The 22,659-nt window shown below is 41.1% G+C and overlaps 1 protein-coding gene across 10 annotated transcripts in view; it reads left to right on the plus strand.

Moving 5' to 3' along the window:
- The window catches only part of AIG1 (androgen induced 1), a 248,097-nt gene extending 244,017 nt beyond the window's left edge, over window positions 1-4,080 (plus strand). For 3 of the 10 annotated variants that reach the window (XM_045058134.1, XM_045058135.1, XM_003986615.6), the window contains one exon: window positions 3,406-4,080. In XM_045058134.1, coding sequence (XP_044914069.1) covers window positions 3,406-3,443 — 38 coding nt within the window. In that variant the 3' untranslated portion in view covers window positions 3,444-4,080. Of the gene's footprint in view, window positions 1-1,072; window positions 1,385-1,501; window positions 2,610-2,997; window positions 3,039-3,405 lie in introns of those variants that run through there. The other 7 variants (XM_045058132.1, XM_006932065.5, XM_045058131.1 and 4 more) reach the window with 5 other exon arrangements.
- Window positions 4,081-22,659: the final 18,579 nt, after the last annotated feature.

Consider the following 22,659-nt stretch of genomic DNA (forward strand, 5'->3'; position numbering starts at 1 on the left):
CAACTTGATAAGAACAATGAACAAAAAGCCCTTAAATAGGCTAAATTTATATGTAAGCATTTGCTCTTTTTAAAGAAAAGTAACTCTAAGTGGAGTTGTGACTCTTGTAATGGTTTGCTAGGGCTGCTACAGCAAAGTACGGGGTGACTTAAACCCAGCAAAAGCTGGGTGACTTAAACAATAGAAATGCAATGTCTCACAGCTCTGGAGGCCAGAAGACCAAAATGAAGGTATTGGCAGGAAAGGTTCCTTCTGAGAACCATGACGGAGGGATCTCTTCCAGGCCTCTCTCCTTAGCTTGTAGATGACCATCTTCATGTTCACGTGACAGTTGTCCCTGTGTGTGAGGCTGTCTCCAAATTTACCCTTTCTATAAAGACAATGGCCATATTTGATTAGGGTCCACCCCAATAACTTCATTTTTACTTGGTAAAGACCTTATCTCCAAATACAATCACATTCTGAGGGGTTAGGTGTGTGGGGACACAATTCCACCCATAACACTCTGCCTTCTGTCCCCAAAATTCATGTCCTTCATTCATACAAAATACATTCCCAACAGCCCCAAAAGTCTTTCCAGCATCAACTCTTAGGTCTAAAATCTCATCTTAAATATCATCTAAATCAGGTCTGGTTAAGACTTGGGGTATAATTCATCTTGAAGCACAATTGCTTTTCAGTTGTGAACCTGTGAAGCCAGACAGAAAGTTATCTGCTTCCCAAACATAATAGTGAGACAGGCATAGAATATACACACCCTTTCCAAAAAGGAGAAATCACAGCGGGCAAGGGCGTCACAGATCCCAACCAAGTGTGAAATGTAACAGGGCAAATTCTATTAGATTTAAAGGCTTGAGAATGATCGTCTTTGGCTGAATACTTCATCCTCGGGCCACTTCCCCTTGCCCCTGGGTGGAAGCCTTACCCTCTGGAGAAGACTAGCCCCTGAACCACCTTAGAAGTCATTCTCCTTTCATTTCATGCTGCCTCTGTCCCTTTTAGTCCCGGCTGGCAGGGTTCCTGCTGGCACAAAATTCTCAAAACCCTTTTTGGCTTCCCATGCAATCCACAGAGGTCCACATCATCAGACAAGAAGGTCCCCCACAAGTCTCTCCTGGCTGCTGCTGAAATGGTTAATTGGATCCACGAATGGCATGCCCTCATCTCTTTAGCACATGGTCGTCCTGCCACCCCCCTTGGCCTTCTCTCTGAGGTTAGGCTCTGAGGTTAGGACTTCAACATATGAATTTGGGGGCACGGTGGTGGGAGGACACAATTCAACCTGTAACAGCTGAGATATTTCTGTACTTAAGCTAAGAATTTATTCCAATTCCAGCGTGTCTAACTGGGGTGACCAATCTTATTAAAGTAAAACTTAATACGACCAGAAATGAGTGTCCAAAAGTGAAAGGTTGGGGTGAGGAGAGAGACGAGCAAAAGAGAAAGGAGGTTGGAGCCAGATCTTTATGACAGAAACCCTCTTTCTTTTTTTCTCCCACAGCTGCCCATCCAGCTCATGGCCCACCCAGGCCCACCCAGGCCTGCAGTGTCCCAGCACTGCCCTCTGGTTGAGCTCTTCTCCCAGCCTAGGGGAATCACATGTGACTAACTCTCTCAGGGTCAATCAGCTCTTCCTCCAGGTTCCCAAAAGCACGTCCTGCCTTAGCTTTGTGACAGGTTTCTTTCTGCTATTTGTGTGGAAATTATACCTCTGCTTCTTCCAAATATTATTTACAGCTGTCTAATTTTTTCCCTCTACCTCAAAGCTGCCAAACTAAAGTAGGTGGGGAGCCATTTTTCCTGTCTGGGTCAATGAACACCCCCTGTTCTCCACCCCCGCTTTTGAAGATTCCACTGTCGCTGCCAAGTCAACCCATCTGCAGGAGAACACTTAGGAGGAAACAGACTTTAAGGAAAAGCAAGCAGTTATTAGTTCCTGAGAGCTTCTCCACAGGAGAGGGAACATGGGACAAAGCTGGGACCCAAGTCATGTGTGCTGCTTGAAAGGAATCCCTGTTGTGTTTTTCTGCCTTTGCCTTGGTTACCAACAACTAAGGCATCTCCTGGCCTTCTCCCCCTTAACCCTATTCCTCCTCCCTTCAGATGTCCTTAGTCCTCAATCTGAAGTTTTCCTTAATATGATTTCTGAGAAGCACTTTGGAAGAAGTGTTACAGATCTGTGCCAGTTCCTTAGTCATGAAAACCAAACCTGAAAGACTGTCTAAGGACACCTGTTCAGAGCATGTTACCCACATTCCCACCACCACCGCCCTGGCCCCACAAAACAAATACCGGGAGCTGGGTGCTGAGGGGAAGGGGAATCCTCCCTAGTATGAGCCCTGTGAGAGTAACCCTCTGGGATGAGGCTTTACATTTTTTTATATTGTGAAGTTCCTTATTTTATTCTGCTTTCCCACTAGCATAGCCTTCTGAGGCCTTCCTCGTTTTCATTGTTTATAAACTGATTCCATAATGATTAAATGAGCTCCTACTGTCAGTCAGGCACTGTGTTAGGTGCTAGGGATATTATCAGAAACAAAACAGTTAAGGGCTCTGCCTTCAGAGAGCTTACGACTTGTAAAAGAATACCAATAAAAGCTGCAAAGCAATATGTGGGGTTCTTTTGTTTCGAGCAAAAAGTTTGAGAATTTGGTTTCAGATGAATAATATTTAGCAAGAAGCAAAAGAAAGAAGCGGGGAGCATTTACCAGTTTAACTTTAATGCATGACAATGACTTCAACATTTTCATCTCCAGGAAAATGAAACATCATTAACTAACTATTCACTACAGACCACAGGCAGAGGTCTTACTGGTCCAGTACATATGAGTCTCTCAGGAGGTAAAACATAGTTCTCCCAGGAGTGGGGTGAATAGAGGGAGAACTTGAGTTTAAGTACACAAAGGTATGGAAATAAACAGTTCTTGTGCCTAACTGCCTAACAAGCTCTCGGTGAGTTAAAACAAATTTTTTTTTTCTTCACTTTTGAAAATCCAGAGTCCTTGCCTTGAGAAGAAACAGGACCAAAATCAAAATAAGTAAGGCCTGTTTGAGACTCATCAGCTGCACACCTCCCAATGTTAGAAGCTGGTTACAAAGCGGTCTGGTGGGGGTTTCTGTACAGACTCAATGAGTCAAGAATTGACTTGCACCCCTCACTCCCAGATGCCATAAGACCTGGGTGTGTCCTGATCTCAAGGTAAAGGGTGGGGACAGAGGTCACTAAAGAAGTTTCAGGAGAAAGTTGGAAAGGATTTTCCTTCTTAGCTAGGAGAAAGGGAGTGGGCACAACAGAGTGGATGGGGAGACGTGTGCGGAGAGGAGAGGGGTTTTTTGAGCAGCCTTGGAGAAGCTGCTCACAGTTTAATCTGATGTTAAAATGAAGTACTTTGCCTGAATTTCTAGGTATGGAAGAAGAGAAAGAGAAGCCTAAATTGGAATGAGAGCTAAGTCTAAATGAAAGAGCTGGATTGAGCCACCATTGAGGACTCTTACCCCCTGGGCATTGGCAATACAGGAGAGGAAGCGGCAAAGAAAGCAGTGGGATTCACCTCGGCCTCTCTGCCCCAGAGTGGGGGGCACCTTTACAGAGAAGCTTATATAAGAATAGGATACAGTTATTTCCAAAATAACTTGCTCTCATTATGTTTTAAAGAAGACTTTCCAAAGTCATTACTGATAATAACATCTTTTTTTTTCCTCTTCTAGTTTTTAAAACTAAAATTGGTCATTGGATTTTAATTTTTGCAATTGTGATTCCATTTAATTGAGGAAGAATACAACTCGGTTGTGTTTCTTGTTGAGAAATACGTGAAAATCAAAGGGATAGATGTAAAGCAAGGCATTTGCGTATTGAGTCCTGCAGGTGGCTGGATAAGGACCCTGGACCACAGGGCAAGTCTGGAGGAAATATGCTGGATGTTCTGTATTGCAATAATGTCACCATTGCCTCAAACAGGCAATGTTAGTAATAATCACATGAAGTTAGTCAAAACCTAAGTGTATCTGGATCTCATGACTTAATCTTGTGAAACTTTTCATATATGCAAACAAACTTTAATAAAGACCAAGTAACCCCAATCTGATGCATGGTGTATTGAACATTGGTGTCTCCTCTCGTATTTTGTTTCTATTACCTCTTGAAAATGGGTTTACTGAACATAGGTCTTAATAATTTTCTGATTTTAAAAATGTGTATCTTTTAAAAAATTTTTTTGAATATTTATTTATTTTTGAAGGGGGCGGGCAGAGAGAGGGAGACACAGAATCCAAAGCAGGCTCCAGGCTCTGAGCTGTCGGCACAGAGCCTGACGTGGGGCTCAAACTCACGAACCATGAGATCACAACCTGAGCTGAAGCCAGACACTTAGCCAGCTGAGACACCAGGGTACCCCAAAAATGTGTACCTTTTTGATAAATCTAAAAAGAATAATTTTTTAATTTAATTTACAAAGTCTTTGACCATAATTATTTTAAAATAATACTAATGCAGAACATGGAGTAGAGAACACATAAAAATAAATCTTAGAGAAATGTAAGGAAAAACTAATCAAAATAAAAGCAGAAATTAAGTAAGACAGCAGGAAAATAACAGTGGAATTGATACATAAGTAAATTGATTAATAAATACAGTATTTCATCTATACAAATATCATTAAAATATGCACACTAGAGAGAGAAACACAAATACTTGGCAATATAAACAGTATGAAACAAATTAATTATAAAAATAAACTTTATAGCTCTATGGCAACAAATTCTTAGAGCCCAATGAAATGTGCAGTTTTCAAGTAAATGGATTCAATAAGAACTGGAAAGCTGTAATAGACTGATATTCATGGGAGACTTTTTTTTTAAATGTTCAAATAACTATCTCCAAAAAAGGAGTTGGGTCCAGAGTGCTTTATGAGCAAGTCCTTGAAAACTTTCAAGTAACAACCCTCATGTTATTTAAACTGTTCCAAGATTACAGAATGATGAAACACTTCCCAAATTATTTATCAAAGTTAATATAACCGTCAAAATAAAGCCAATGTAGCAAAATAAAAATTTTCATTCGCTTTAACTAAGGTATCCGCAACATAAATCCAGTACTATATAAATAATTTTTCAAAACTGAATAAGATTTACTCTTAAAATTTAAGGATGGCGTAATACTAGGATTTTTATTCAAAAACATTCCCAATAAAATCATCCCCCCTCATCTGCAGGGGCTACCTTCCAGGACCCCCAGTGGGTGCCCGAAGCCATACATAGTACCAAACTGTATATATACTATGTTTTTTCCTCCACATATGTGCCTATGATAAAGTTTAAATTTATAAATTAGGCACAAGAGATTAACAGCAATAATAATAAAATAAAACAATTATAACAATATACTGACATACAAGTTACGTGAAATCTTATTACTGTACTCACCCCTTCTCGTGATGGATGTGAGGGCATGAGGTGAGGTGAATAACACATGACTGTGGGTAACTGAAATATGGAAAGTACAACTATGAATAGTGAAAACTCAGATAAGTGGGGGGCCACTCTAATGCACAAAAGAAAAAAAATTACATGATTCTCTCCATAGTTGCCCCAAACCATTTGGGAAATTTTAAGTTATTTCTGATAATAACATTAATAATGTAAAAACATGCCATATCACGACATATTCCCTTTTAAGGTCAGAAATAAGATAATGAGAGTTGTGGCCAATATGGTGGAGAAGTAGGGGGAATCCATACTTCCCGCATCTCTCAAACAAAGACGTGTAGAAGCCAAAGGACTTTGAACACCAGAGCCTGGGAGGAAAAGAGACTTGAATCCACTAGGAAGAAAATGGGGAAGCTGGAAAAAAGATAGGTGGTAACTGCAAACTAGGGGAGATAAAAAAAAAAAAAAAGGCCCCGTGGGCACGGAGGGGAGGGACCCCCTTCTGCGGAGAGACAAAGGGAAGAGAAAGAGAGGGTAGGGAAGTGCAGGACTGTAGCTGGACAGGAGAAACACCTCGGACTGAGACTGAGAGGCATCTGATTCTAAATGCGGGGCTTTCTCTGGACTGGGGCGGGCTCCCTATTCGCGCACCTGGGGAGGAGGGGCGCCAACCCTGGGTACTGTGGTAGGTCAGGGCTCAGTCCGCAGCTGGAGAAAGTGGTTCCCTCCCTGGAGGGCTGCGCGATAGCACAGAACCTGCCTGTGTCCGCCATCCCGGGCACAGTGGCTGGGCTGAGGGCTCAGTCTGCAGGGAGGAAAAGGTGGCCGTTTCCCTGGAGTGCCATGGGAAAAGACAAAGCCTGCCTGCGTCCGCCACCCGGGGGGCTCCCGGGGAAGGCAGCAGCTCAGTCCACAGTAGGAGAAGGCGGTCCTCCCTGAAGTGTGGGGGGCACAGACAAAACCAGCCGAGACCACGTATCACCACACTGAGAGGCGCTTCCCCAGCGCCAGAACGCGCGGAGCAGGACTTTGAATCCTAGCCAAGCGCAGGGTCAGGGGAGTTGGCAGAGCAAGAAAGAACCACCCCATCTGTGCCCACCGAGTGAGGACGACTCAAACTGAGTCCACCGGGTTGGCTCCGTGGAGAAGAGACTGAGGGATCACCATCCCCCCCACCCCCCAACCAAGGCGGGGCCTCAGAGATCACTCCCCCGCCCATAGTGGAGGTGGGTCCACATTACGCCAAACCACGCCCCCTTGCCCTGGGTAACTGCGAAGCCACCAGATGGGCCCAGATCCTGCAGACAGCTACTCCCAACAAGCGGTACAGCATTGCCTGGATTATCTCTAGGTCAACTCTGGATATATAAATATATTCTACTCCCCCTTTCTCCTCCTTATCTCTTCCCTCCCCTAGGCTGGTTACTCTGGTTATTGGTCTCTCTAAACAGACATATTTAATCCATTGTCTTGATAACATGTTCTACACTTCCTTCTTTACACTCCTTTCTCTCTGGAATAATCAAGCCATAGAGTTTCTCTGTCTGGGTAACTTTATTTTCGTTTCATTTTCCCTGCCTCCTTCTTTAATTTCCCTTCTCTCTCTCTGGATTAAGCCTTTTAGTCTCTCTGCCTAAATCAATGTTTATTTTTTCTACCCCCCTCCATGCATTTCTCTCCTTGTGTGTGCTCTTCCATCAGCACCGCCTCCACCCTCTTTACTTGTAGTCGGTGTTTTTGGGTTTTTCGTTTCTAGTCTTTAGTTTTTTGTTTGTGTTTATTTGTTTGTGTTATTCGTGTGTTTGCGTGTTTTTGTCTCCTGTTTGTCTATCTGTTTTCCTTTACAGGGCTACTCCAAGGAACAAATCAAAGCACACCTGGTGGAGGGTCCAAAATATCACTATGAGTAGGGTAATAAAATAACCAAAGTCACAACAACAGAGAGCACAACAATCTCTGAAAAAACACCTCCTGAAGGGCCAGGCTCTGGACAGTGTATGACCCTCTTTCAATATAGCAGTGCTCACAGGTGCAGAGTACACAAACTTTTAAAATGCATAAGGGACAGAAAACTAGACAAAATGACGAAACAGAAGAATTCTCCTCAAAAGAAATTCCAGGAAGTAGCGACAGCTAACGAATTGATCAAAACCGATTTCAGCAACATAACGGAACAAGAATTTAGAATAATAGTCATAAAATTAATCGCTGGGCTTGAAAAAAGCATAGAGGACAGCAGAGAATCTATTGCTACAGAGATCAAGGGACTAAAAAATAGTCATGATGAATTTTAAAATGCTACAAATGAGGTGCAAAATAAATGGAGGTGGCCACTGCACAGATTGAAGAGACCGAGGAGAGAATAGGTGAATTAGAAGACAAAATTATGGGAAAAAAGGAAGCTGAGAAAAAAGATTTTAAAAATCCAGGAGTACGAGGGGAGAATTAGAGAACTAAGTGATGGAATCAAACAGAACAATATCTGTATCATAGGAATTCCAGAAGAAGAGAGAGAGAAAGGGCTGGAGGTGTACTTGAACAAATCATAGCTGAGAACTTCTCTGATCTGGGGAAGGAAATAGGCATTGAAATCCAAGAGGCACAGAGAACTCCCTTCAGACATAACTTGAATCGATCTTCTGCATGACATATCATAGTGAAACTGGCAAAATGCAAGGATAAAGAGAGAATTCTGAAAGCAGCTAGGAATAAATGGGCCTTAACGTACAAAGGTAGACACATAAGGGTAGCAGCAGACCTATCTACTGAAACTTGGCAGGCCAGAAAGGAATGGCAGGAAATCTTCGATGTGATGAACAGAAAAAATATTCAGCTGAGAATCCTTTATCCAGCAAGTCTGTCATTCAGAATAGAAGGAGAGATAAAGGCTTTCCAAAACAAACAAAAACTGAAGGAATTCATCACCACTAAACCAGTCCTACAAGAGATCCTAAGGGGGAATCTGTGAGTGAAATGTTGCTGGGATCACAAAGTATCAAAGACACCAGTACAAGCATGAAACCTAAAGGTAACACAATGACTCTAAACCCGTATCTTTCAATAATAACACTGAATGTAAATGGACTAAAGTCTCCAACCAAAAGACATAAAAAAAAAGACATTAAAAAAAAAAAACAAGACCCATCTATGTGCTGTCTACAAGAGACTCATTTTAGACCTGAGGACACCTTCAGATTGAAAGTGAGGGGATGGAGAACTATCTATCATGCTACTGGAAGCCAAAAGAAAGCTGAAGTAGCCATACTTTTATCAGACAAACTAGACTTTAAATTAAAGGCTGTAACAAGAGATGAAGAAGGGCATTATATGATAATTACAGGGTCTTTCCATCAGGAAGAGCTAACAATTATAAATGTCTATGCACCGAATTCAAAAGCACCCAAATATATAAAACAAGTAATCACAAACATAAGCAACCTTATTGATAAGAATGTGGTAATTGCAGGAGACTTTAACACTCCACTTACAACAATGGACAGAATATCTAGACAGAGAATCAATAAAGAAACAAGGGCCCTGAATGATATATTGGATCAGATGGACTTGACACATATATTTAGAACTCTGTATCCCAAAGCAACAGAATATACCTCCTTCTCGAGTGCACATGGAACATTCTCCAAGATAGATCACATACTGGGTCACAAAACAGCCCTTAATAAGTATAAAACAACTGAGATCATACCATGCACACTTTCAGATCATAATGCTATGAAACTTGATATCAACCACAGGAAAAAGTCTGGAAAACCTCCAAAAGCATGGAGGTTAAAGAACATCCTACTAAAGAATGAATGGGTCAACCAGGCAATTAGAGAAGAAATTTAAAAATATATGGAAACAAATGAAAATGAAAATACAACAATCCAAATGCTTTGGGATGCAGTGAAGACAGTCCTGAGAGGAAAATACATTGCAATCCAGGCCTATCTCAAGAAACAAGAAAAATCCCGAATACAAAATCTAACAGCACACCTAAAGGAAACAGAAGCAGAACAGCAAAGACACCCCAAACCCAGCAGAAGAAGAGAAATAATAAAGATCAGAGCAGAAATAAACAATATGGAATCTAAAAAAACAGTAGAGCAAATCAATGAAACCAAGAGTTGGTTTTTTGAAAAATAAACAAAATTGATAAACCTCTAGCCAGGCTTCTCAAAAAGAAAAGGGAGATGACCCAAATAGAAAAAATCATGAATGAAAATGGAATTATTACAACCAATCCCTCATAAATACAACAATTATCATGGAATACTATGAAAAACTATATGCCAACAAATTGGACAACCTGGAAGAAATGGACAAATTCCTAAGCACCCACAGACTTCCAAAACTCAAACAGGAAGAAATAGAAAATTTGAACAGACCCACAACCAGTGAAGAAACTGAATCAGTTATCAAAAATCTCCCAACAAAGTCCAGGACCAGATTGCTTCCCTGGGGAATTCTACCAGACATTTAAAGCAGATATAACACTTATCCTTCTCAAACTGTTCCAAAAAATAGAAAGGGAAGGAAAACTTCCAGACTCATTCTATGAAGCCAGCATTACTTTGATTCCCAAACCAGACAGCCACCCAGCAAAAAAAGAGAACTACAAGCCAATATCCCTGATGACTATGGATGTAAAAATTCTCAACAAGATACTAGCAAATTGAATTGAACAGCATATGAAAAGAATTATTCACCATGATCAAGTGGGATTCATTCTGGGCTACAGGGCTAGTTCAATATTCACAAATCAATCAATGTGATACATCACATTAATAAAAGAAAAGATAAGAACCATATGATCCTGTCAATCGATGCAGAAAAAGGATTTGACAAAATTCAGCATCCTTTCTTAATAAAAACCCTTGAGAAAGTCGGGATAGAAGGAACATACTTAAAGATCATAAAAGCCATTTATGAAAAGCCCACAGCTAATATCATCCTCAATGGGGAAAAACTGAGAGCTTTCCCCCTGAGATCAGGAGGACAACAGGGATGTCACTCTCACCGCTGTTGTTTAACATAGCGTTGGAAGTGCTAGCATCAGCAATCAGACAACAAAATGAAGTCAAAGGCATCGAAATTGGCAGAGATGAAGTCAAGCTTTCACTTTTTGCCGATGACATGATACTATACATGGAAAACCCAATAGACTCCACCAAAAGTCTACTAGAACTGATACATGAATTCAGCAGTCGTATGATACAAAATTAATGTACAGAAATCAGTTGCATTCTTATACACTAATAATGAAGCAACAGAAAGACAAATAAAGAAACTGATCCCATTCACAATTGCACCAAGAATCATAAAATACCTAGGAATAAACCTAACCAAAGATGTAAAAGATATGTATGCTGAAAACTATAGAAACCTTATGAAGGAAATTGAAGAAGATACAAAGAAATGGGAAAATATTCCGTGCTCATGGATTGCAAGAATAAATATTGTTAAAATGTCAATACTACCCAAAGCTATCTACACATTCAATGCAATCCCAATCAAAATTGCACCAGCATTCTTCTCGAAGCTAGAACAAGCAATCCTAGAATTTGTATGGAACCATAAAAGACCCCGAATAGCCAAAGTAATACTGAAGAAGAAAACCAAAGTGGGAAGCATCACAATCCTAGACTTTAGCCTCTACTACAAAGCTGTAATCATCAAGACAGCATGGTATTGGCACAAAAACAGACACATAGACCAATGGAATAGAATAGAGACTCCAGAATTGGACCCACAAATGTATGGCCAACTAATCTTTGACAAAGCAGAAAAGAATATCCAATGGAAAAAAAACAGTCTCTTAACAAATGGTGCTGGGAGAACTGGACAGCAACATGCAGAAGAATGAAACTAGACCACTTTCTTACACCATTCACAAAAATAAACTCAAAATTGACGAAGGACCTGAATGTGAGACAGGAAACCATCAAAACCCTAGAGGAGAAAGCAGGAAAAAACCTCTCTGACCTCAGCCGCAGCAATTTCTTACTTGACACATCTCCAAAGGCAAGGGAATTAAAAGCAAAAATGAACTATTGGGACCTCATGAAGATAAAAAGCTTCTGCACTGCAAAGGAAACAATCAACAAAACTAAAGGCAACCGATGGAATGGGGAAAGATATTTGTAAATGACATAATGGATAAAGGGCTAGTATCCAAAACCTACAAAGAACTCACCAAACTCCACACCTGAAGAACAAATAATCCAGTGAAGAAATGGGCAGAAGACATGAGTAGACACTTCTCTAAAGAAGACATCCAGATGGCCAACAGGCACATTAAAAAGATGCTCAACATCACTCCTCATCAGGGAAATACAAATCAAAACCACACTGAGATACACCTCACGCTGATCAGAGTGGCTAAAATGAACAAATCAGGAAACTATAGTTGCTGGAGAGGATGTGGAGAAACAGGAACCCTCTTGCACTGCTGGTGGGAATGCAAACTGCTGCAACCACTCTGGAAAACAGTGTGGAGGTTCCTCAAAAAATTAAAAATGGATCTACCCTATGACCCAGCAATAGCACTGCTAGGAATTTACCCAAGGGATACAGGAGTGCTGATGCATAGGGGCACTTGTACCCCAATGTTTATAGCAGCACTTTCAACAATAGCCAATTTTTTTTATGGAAAGAGCCTAAATGTCCATCAAGTGACGAGTAGATAAAGAAATTGTGGTTTATATACACAATGGAATACTACGTGGCAATGAGAAAGAATGAAATACGGCCTTTTGTAGCAACGTGGATGGAACTGGAGAGTGTGATGCTAAGTGAAATAAGTCATACAGAGAAAGACAGATACCATATGTTTTCACTCATATGTGGATCCTGAGAAACTCAACAGAAGACCAGGGGGAAGAGGAAGGCGAAAAAAAAAAAGTTACAGAGAGGGAAGGAGGCAAACCATAAGAGACTCTTAAATACTGAGAACAAACTGAGGGTTGATGGGTGGTGGGGGAGAGGGGAAGGTGGGTGATGGGCATTGAGGAGGGCACCTGTTGGGATGAGCACTGGTTGTAGTATGGAAAGCAGTTTGACAATAAATTACATTTAAAAAAAAGAAAGAAGATAATGATATCCATGACACTGTCACTATTACTCTTCTGAGGTCTTGGAGAATGTTACGTCTGGCATCAAATAAGTTATATTTTGACCTGGAGTGAAAAAGATCTATGTTAAAGTTTTATGTAACTATAGAATTGATATAATTAATGGAAAAGAAAATTGAATGTTTTAAGAAAAAGCAGAAAATGGGGAAAGCCACCATTTTTTTTTAATGTTTATTTTGTTTTTGAGAGATTGAGACAGAGCATGAGGGAGGGAGGGGTGGAGAGAGAGGGAGACACAGAATCCGAAACAGGCTCCAGGCTCTGAGCTGTCAGCAACGAGCCCAAGGCAGGGCCCAATGAACTGTGAGATCATGACCTGAGCCGAAGTTGAATGCTTAACCAACTGAGCCACCCAGGTGCCCTGAAAGCCACCATTTAAAAGGAAACTATTTCTCCAGATGACTCTCAGGAGAGTAAACCTGAAGGAGTGGAATATTTTTTAGGACTCTTTGGGACAATTCCTCTGGTGACCATGTGACTATCCCTCTGGTCTAGCAGATAACACTTTCACTTTAGTCACCAAAATGACACCCAAAGAAGTTGATGCCTGTGGTCTTCAGATATAAAGCTAATTTGACTTAAGTACCTTGCCACAGTCTTGGATTTATGCATCACCGCTATGTTTGAAATACAATTATGTGATCGTATTTGGGGTTGGGTTTGGTTTACTTGTGATGGATCATTTCTGCTTTAGGAACCCCAGCCCCTGAACCCTGGCCAAGCTTCTACAGGATGCCCAGGGCTGTCTCTGCAGATGCAAGGAACACGCTGAGACATGCCTACCCCCGGTAATGTACCCCCTGACCCATTCACAGAAACTCCGTTTACCCTGGAGCAGAATCCATCGCGATGAGTCTACTGCCTGCCATGTAATCACAGAGTGATGAGAAAGAAGTTAGAGATTTCTCCCTTTGGCTTGCAACCTCCCACTTTCTCCCACCCGTTCTCAGGAGGATGCTTGTGCTTTACTCTCTTCTCTGTGTATGTCGGTGAAGACTGATCTACCATCCACCATATCAGGGGGGAATGTGCTTTGAGCTCCAATTTTGGAACAAGAAAATTAATAATTAACTAATGCAAATTAACAGAGGAACATTTTAAAAAGACAAATTGTACCAAAGAAGCAGAACAATGGAAAGCTTTTCAACTTATTTTACTTAATATACCCCTCAAAATAAAGCCAAAAGAGCACCAAATTTCACTTATGGTAGATAAAATACTGGCGCCATAAATCTAATACTATAAGAAAATTACAATTTTTCATGACCAAATAATGTATACTTTTCTCTTGAGAGACTTCTTAAAAAGACAAAATGGAAAGATATACTAAATTGTGAAAAAGAAAATTCTATTCTTAAAGATGCCATTCCTTCCTGGCATCTTTATAAGTACTATATATTTTAATTATAATCCAAAAATTTATAATTTATAAGTACTATATAACTCCATTCTGAAATTGCTAACTTTTTTTTAACTTAACAGAAAAATAAATCAGTAAAAGCAACAGAAAAATCTTGAGAACACATAATTAAAGCATACTTGCGTCACTAAAACATATTATAGGGAAGCCTGGGTGGCTCAGTTGGTTAAGGGTCCAACCAAAGCTTGATCTCAGCTCATGATCTCACGGTTCATATGTTTGAGCCCCACAAGGGATTCTGCGCTGTCAGTGCAGAGCCTGCTTGGGATTCTGTCTCTGCCTCTCCCTCACTCTGCTCTCTCTCTCTCTCTCCCTCTCTCTCTCAAAATAAATAAACAAAATTTTAAAAAAAACTTTAAAAAACATATTATAAAATATTATAATTAAATAATAATTAAAATAATGCGGTATGGCTCAACAATAGAAAGAAAAATCAGCAAAATATGTATATACATATATATTTAGCAATTAATAAAATGACATTTCAAATCAGTAAGAGCATAGTAAATGATTGAATGAAAATGAATACTAGTTGGTAAAAACGAAAAAGCTGCATTTCTTCCTTAAAACTCACACACATAAAACACACACACATACAATTTCAGATAGATTAAAGGATAAAATATAAGAAAAAGGTATGAGAGGGGCCCCTGGGTGTCTGACTTCAGCTCAGGTCATAATCTTGTGGTCTGAAGTTTGAGCCCCACGTCGGGCTCTGTGCTGACAGCTCAGATCCTGGAGCCTGCTTCAGATTCCGTGTCTCCCTCTCTCTCTGCCTCTCCCCGACTCGCACTCTGTCTATCTCTCAAAAAATAGGGGTGCCTGGGTGGCTCAGTCGGTTGAGCATCCGACTTCAGCTCAGGTCATGATCTCACACTCCATGAGTTCAAGCCCCACGTCGGGCTCTGCGCTGACAGCTCGGAGCCTGGAGCCTGCTTCAGATTCTGTGTCTCCCTCTATCTCTGCCCCTCCCCTGCTCATGCTCTGTCTCTCTCTGTCTCAAAGGTAAATAAAAACATTAAAAAAAATTTTTTTTAATAAATAAACATTAAAAAAATTACAAAGAAAAAAGAAAAAAGTATGAGAAATGAAGGAAAATACAGATGAATATCTGAGATCCTACATTAGAGACACATAGAAAAAAGTACCTACATATTATACATAAATATATATTAGGAAATTTAATATTATATACAGTTGACCCTGAACAACCCAGGTTTGAACTGCATAGGTCCACTTAGATATGGGTTTTCTTCAGTAAATACAATACCATACCACAAATATATTTTCTCTTCCTTATGATTTCTTAGAACATTTTCTCTTCTCTAGCTTACTTTATTTTAAGACTACAGTATATAATACATGCAACATATAAAATATGTTACTTGACTGTTTATGTTTTCGGTAAGGCTTCCAGTCAACAGTAGGCTATTAACAGTGAAGTTTTAGGGGAGTCAAAAGTTATACATGGATTTTCTATGGTGTGAGAGGTCAGCACCCCTAACCCGACATTGTTTAAGAGTCAATTCTATAATATATGTGAGGAAATGAAATATAAATATATATTAGGAAATTGAATATTATATATAACGTATATGAGAAAATGAAATGTAATATATATTAGGGAATTGAATCTGGTCTGGCAGCTGATATCCTGTGAAGTTATTGAGAGAAAACTATCTAAGGTGTACTCAAGACAATGATAGCATCATTTCTTTAAATAAGAAATCTGGAGGAGAACCAGGCTGGGGTGGGGTTTGATGATGAACTTGACTTTGGATTTTTACAATGTAGATCCAGGGCTATTTCAATGAAATTGTAGGGACAGAATCTAGATTCCAGAGAATTGAGGAATTATTGGCCTTAGTGGATGGTAAAGCAGTAGCGAGAGCAGTCACAGATGACTACTTGAAAAACAAAACTTATACAGTAGCACACAGGCTCCATGGGGAATGTGAACCCAATGTGGATATTGTTAGTTTGTGACTCTTCTGTGTTAGCCTTAGGAGGGAGCACCTCTCCCACTGTCACAGGAAACAAACTGAAAGAGACAAATGTCCTTGGAAGTGCGTTTGCTGGACAAAAGACAAAGTTTACAGACTTCTTTTCGATGGTTTCAGTGGCTGCAATTTTCCCCTCCAAGAATTGCCTGAAGAGAGAAAGAAAGAACAGAGGATGGGGTTCGAGCTTGTAATTTACCTTGAGAAGAGCGGCAAAGACTGTGAAAACATGGAAGGCTTTCTAGGCCACACTGACGGCCCAAGAGAGGGTTGAAGATCACAAATTTACCTTGATGATAACAAGGCCCATTGTGGGATTTCCTCCAAGAAAACTCAAGAGGCCAGGCAGAGTAAAGAAGCTCAAAGTATAGGTGCCACAGGGGCACTGGGTGCCTCAGTTGGGTGAGCATCTGACTCTTGATTTTGGCTCCAGTCGTGATTTCACGTTTCGTGAGTCCGTGCCCTGCATCAGGCTTGCTGCTGTCAGCACAGAGCCTGCTTCAGATCTTCTGTCCCCCTCTCTCTGCCTCTCCCCTGCTCACACTCTCTCTCTCAAAAATAAAAATAAAAAAATAATACAAATAAAAATAAAGAAGTATAAGTGCCACAAAAGGACAAGCAGGTAAGAGTCAGGGTATTGGCAAGAGTGGTCGGAAAGATGAATCATGGGGTCTAGAAGGAACTGAAGAGGAAAGAAGTAGGACAGACAATGGGACACAATAAAAGGGTCCAGAAATTGGCAATCTCCGTAAAGTTGGAGAAAAGATCTATCAAGGAAATGAAGGCAATAGACAGACCAGGAAGTCATGATCAGAAACTAACTCTTGGTGTGCGCCTGGGTGGCTTAGTTGGAAAGCCATCTGACTTCTGCTCAGGTCATGATCTCACTGTTCATAAGTTCAAGTCCCACATCAGGTGAGCTTGAGCCCTGCTTCAGGTGAGCCTTGTTTTTCTCTCTCTTTCTCTCTCCCTCTCTCTCTGCCCATCAGTCTCTTGCACCCTCTCTCTAAAAATAAACAAACAAACTGTTGGAGTTTAACATTTTAGAGGTACATGAAATTACACTATTTCTTGCTTTTCTCATTAATATAATGTGGTAGTAAGGGCCCCAAAGGATGTCCACATCCTAATCACCAGAGCCTTTGAATACGTTACCTTTCACAGCAAAAGGGACTTTAAGGTGTGATTAAGTTAAGGGTTTTGAGATGTGAGGGTTACCTTGGACTATCCAGTGTACCCAATATAATTACAAGGGTCCTTATAAGAGGGAAGCAGGAAGTCCCACTGAGAGAAAGAAATGTGACCATGGTTGCAGCAGTTGGAGTGAAGAAGGGCAAAGATTGTAGAAGCTCAAACAGGCAAGGACATGGATTCTTCTCCTGGAGTCTCAAAGAGAATTCCACCCTACTGATACCCTGACATTAGGACTTCTGACCTCCACAGCTGTTTGGTAATAAATGTGCCACTAAATGTGTGGTGATTTTTTTTTTAACAACAGCAATAGGAAACAAATACATATATTATCATTAAGCACTTTTACATATTTATATGGGCTATTTTGCATTACACTAACACACACACACACACACACACACACACACACACACACACACACACAGGAATAGCCACAAAGTAATATCCAAAACTCCTTTTTGTGTCTCTCCAATAATTGAGTGACCAACACTTATCTCACTAAGCCAAACCACTTACCCTATGCTGACAAGCCAGTCAAAGTCATTCACACTCATCTGATTTATTGATATAGAAGAGCTGAAGATGATTGAAGAAGTCCCCATGGAAACCCTCAAAGACATTTGGACGCTTTCATGCCGACTCATCAGCTGGGAAATGAAATTTTTGAGACAGATGACCTTAATTTCAAGTACAATTCAAAGTATTTGGAACTAAAAACAAATGCCTACACTTGCCACAGGGAGATTTGCCAGGAGGAGAGGTGGGCATCTTATGGCCAAGCTTTATTGAAAAAACAAACAAACAAAAAAACCCACAAATATATATATATATTTTTTTCAGTTTATTTATTTACTGTGAGAGAGTGAGAGCACAAGCAGAGGAGGACAGAGAAACAGGGACAGAGAGAATCCCAAGCCGGCTCTGCACTGTCAGTGCACAGCCTGACATGGGGCTGGAACCTACGAACTGTGAGATCATGACCTGAGCTGAAACCAGGAGTCGACACTTAACCAACTGAGCCACCCAGGTGCCCTGAAGAAATACATTTTTAAAGCCTCAGCCAAATCAATCCTTGCAGTAAAATTTTCTCAAGGGATGGGGCGCCTGGGTGGCTCAGTCGGTTGGGTAGCCAACTACAGCTCAGGTCATCATCTCATGGTCTGTGAGTTTGAGCCCCGCATCAGGCTCTGTGCTGACAGCTCAGAGCCTGGAGCCTGCTTTGGATTCTGTGTCTCCCTCTCTCTCTGCCCCTTCCCTGCTTGCTCTCTGTCTCTCTCTCTCTCTCTCAAAAATAATAAACATTAAAAAAAATTTTGTTTTAATAAAAAAAAAATTCTCAAGGGATATTTGCAAGCTGTAAAATCAAACACAATAAAAGCTTTTTTTTAACGCTATCTCTGGTTTTACATACATGCACAAGCATATTGATCCATCTGGTAGAGTAGTCTCAACATAGATACGTGCCAAGAAAAAATCATTTATTTTCAAGCAACTCTAAATGTTCTGGGTCCTCAAACCTACACCCTGCGTAGGCCAGACCTCTTATTTCTACATCTCATTCAGGTTTAATATTTAATCCCATGATTTTTGAAATCCAAACTGTCAAAACTCCCTCTACCTCTCTGTCTTCCTTGCGCCTGGAGAAGAGGGGGGAGTGATCTATGCTTACACAGCAAATGACATCAAAGCTGGCAAGTCCCTCCTCTGCCTCCCAGCCCAACACCAAGGGGCTGGAATCAAGTATTTGAGTGGGGATGAAATTGTCAGCTCATCAGGCAGCTCCACGGGGCCCACCCTTATGCAGTTTCCCTGTCCTCTTCTCCCCTATTACCAAGGCAACACCTAATCCACCCAAAAGTCTCTGCTTCTGGCAAGGCCCAGCTACCTTTCATGGCAAGCACTCATCAATCCTTGCCAAGCCAAGGGTGGGAACACAGGCTGCCCTGGGGCAGGCTCTCTCACTGCTCCATCAGCAACACCAAATGCTCTGTCAGCTCAGCGGCACACCACCCTACCCCCACCCCCACACAGTTCTTACTGAGGGTGGAGGAAACTTGGGAAACACTGATTTCAACACAAGAGGGTGGAACAAATAGAAACTTCCCTGCTCCCTGCTTCCCAGGCTCTCCAACAAGGAAAGGGAGGGAGAAGGTATTGTTACTACTTCAACAACCTTCCTTCAAAGGTTTAATATCCTTGCCCCCTCTGTGTCCTTTATTCTATAAAGACGGAAGGAATGAGGGTTAAGAAACTGGTTCTGCTGGATGTCTTCTGTTAGCAAATCTCACAGTGTGGGACTGGCATCCGGAAGACATTCCTCTGAACTTAAAAGGTGAGACACTTGGCAAGATTTATCCTGAAACATGGATTCTAGTTGGCAGTTTCAGGGAAGCACAAATGTCCCTCATCATCCCTTTACACTGTTTCTATATATATAAATTTTGTATTCCAGTCATCATTAATTTTGGAATTTTTTATATTACAAAGTGTTTTTCCAAAAACAGATCCCCAATGATGTGCCTCTGAGAAATGAGTTTTCCATTTAACCTGGCTCAGTTTGAAACTATAATCTTGGCACTAGTTAAGTTATAATTCAGGAGGTCAGTATATTGATTTCAACAGCCCAGTTGAAACTCGGGGCTAAACTCTGAGAACTAAGCGTAGAAGAGATAAGGGGAGAAAGCCCCAGAATAAACAGAATTTGCATTTGTAATAAATAAATAGAAATAAATAGAAATCTGCAACATTTATTCTGTAGTCAGAGCAGAATTAGCAAAACTGAAAGAAAGGGTACTGTGTCTAGGGAGTTTCTGCCTCCTGTCATGAAGAAGTGATAGGGTCTGGAATTATCTCCCTCCACAACTGTAAACTAGAAATGATCGGTAAAATAAAAACACTCGTTTTCAGACTTTGGTCAACAGAAATGCTTAGGACTATGATCCCTGAAGAAAGGGAAATAAACTCTGTGTGCCCTATGATCACCCTGGCTTTCTGCCTAGAGGCAATTTCCAGATCATCACACTGGGAGGGAAGGCCCAAACAAAGCCCACTGGCCTCACTGACTTAAGGAGCCCAAAGTTCAGGGAGACTGAGGTGACCAGAGTTTGTGGAGTAGAGCACTGGACACACACAAGGGAGTTAAGAAGTGAAGGAGCTCCAAAAGTCGGCATGGAGTCCCCTCAGTCTTTGGCTGAATATCAATCTTCACATGAATAAGGTGAAGCTTTACAGTTTGGGATAAAGAACAATTACTGAACGGCTATAATCTGAATAAATCCAAAAGCTCACATAAAACCGGGAATAATTCATGTTCCCACTGGCCAAAGTGAAGAGGCCTCATTGAATAGACAGGGCATTCAGAAGGGTCAAGGGATAGTCACAGTTTTTGAGTAAAGGTTACTCAAGACCCACTCTTCAAAAGCTTTTTGAAAAGGTTCAAAATTATTAAACTTATCCTCAGGAGCTTAACTGGTCACCTGAATAAAGCACAACACTCTGTAAGGAAGAGAAAAAAAAAATCTTGCACAAACACTCTATAGAGGAGGGAAGAATATACTCAAGCAAGCAGGGGCCTTGCTCTGGCATGTTATGCCCCAAGGAGCCCCATACTTCAGAGTGCCCTCCCCAAGATATTCTAATTCCCCCTCTGGTGACTGGGATCGGTTGAAACTAGCAATACCATCTGGGTAGGGTGCCTTGATCTTAGACTAGTACCTCTCCGTCATGGTCCCATAATATCCCTTCTCTGACCCTCTACCCTTCACCTAGTATCAACCATATGGCCCAATTTTCTCAGGGATTCATACCTATGGGTATTCAACCCAGGACCCCATTGTAAGGTTCTAGTTCCAGGACAGATGCCTGGCAAGCCGATTGCTGGCACAATACAGTTTTTGTGGGATCATGATAGATTGGGCCTCCAGAATGGTACTGACATGCTGATTTTAAGCCTCTCCCACTATGACAGACATGTAGCAAGTTTAGGTTTCTGGGCTACTAAGAGTTCACTGCCAACTCTTGGGTTCAAGCTGCATATTGGGGCCTATACCTCGACTCCTACCCATCTACATTCTGACTGCAGTGCTGTCCATAATCACAGCACCTGAAGGCAGCAGGTGTCTTTCACCTGTAATGGTGAGAATGCTCTACCCTATGCACTTCCCACAGCCATGTTGATCACCCAATCCCCTCTGTTGGCTCTGCAGACACGTCAGCAGTCCTCGGAAGTGGTTGTACATGTCTCTGGGAGCTTTTGAGATCCTTGCTCTGCAATACCCGTTGCCCTTCAGATTGATGTTCTCTCTCACCTCTAATTGGTGTGGTCATCCTACCACAAGATGGCTGTAGGTCACCAGATGATCAGTGGACATTTCATGTACGAATGGGACTGCCCTTCTTGCTCTACCTGTAGTCTTCCTCACATTATGCCCCCTGCCAGTGGCAGTGTGTGGAAAGCAGAAGTGTGGTCAACGTTGAGAAAGATCACGTTCTAGAAATGCACCTATTAGAGTCTAAAGGCTTCTACATTTATGCTATAAAGTTCCAAACGGTAAATTTAATATGACCAGGGAATGAAATATCATTCACATTTCCCTGCACAATTTGGGTAAGACCTACATTTGCGGTCATCACCAACAAAGTATAGTAATAACTTTTACTGTGTCTCTTTGGAAGCTAGTATTCATGGGTCGTAGATGGACAATGTGGCATCATGAGTAATGATGTAATCAACATTAAGTAAGTGGCAGGACAGAATTTCAGAGGTAAGATGATCTATGTTGTTCCCATAGAAACAGGTTCCGGCTTTATGGGTGATAATAGCATTGCTACATTTTCTCTAGAAGGGAGATAGGAAATAAGCCAGAAGCAATACCTTTGATGATAAAGAACTGAAAGAAATGGGTTTTGGTCCTAAATAGGAAGAGGTGGACACTCCAAAGAAACTTCCTGAGCACTGATTAAACAATAAAAAAAATGCTTAAGTACCTCTTTTTATTTCTTCGTTATACCTCACAGAGTCCCATGGACTTTATGGTACATTGGTAATCAAATTGTTTATATAGACAAAGTCCTGGCCAAAAATATTGTCTGCAGCCCCACACACCCTAGCGACATTGCAGCTGATGTCAAAAGCAAACACAACAAACAGAATAGAAATCTGCAGGCCAGTATCCCTCAAGATCATAAACGCAAAATATCCTAGCAAAACATCAGTAAGTTGAATCCAGCAACATGTACAAAGGATAATACACAACAAATAAGTGGAGTTTATCCCAGTTACACAAACTTCGTTTAATATTATAGAAAGTGACATCCGGAAGGCGGTGCCACAAAGCTTGGGGTTGAAAGGAATAACAAAACATGCTATTAATCATCATCCTCTTCCAAAGCAGCTGGGTGAAATTTCTTGTACCAATGACAGTCATGAAAAAGATGCCAGTTCCCAAAGTGAGTCTGACATCACACAAAAATTATCTTTTCCATCAGC

This window comes from Felis catus, chromosome B2 (assembly GCF_018350175.1).
Source record: "Felis catus isolate Fca126 chromosome B2, F.catus_Fca126_mat1.0, whole genome shotgun sequence".
NCBI lineage: Eukaryota > Metazoa > Chordata > Mammalia > Carnivora > Felidae > Felis > Felis catus.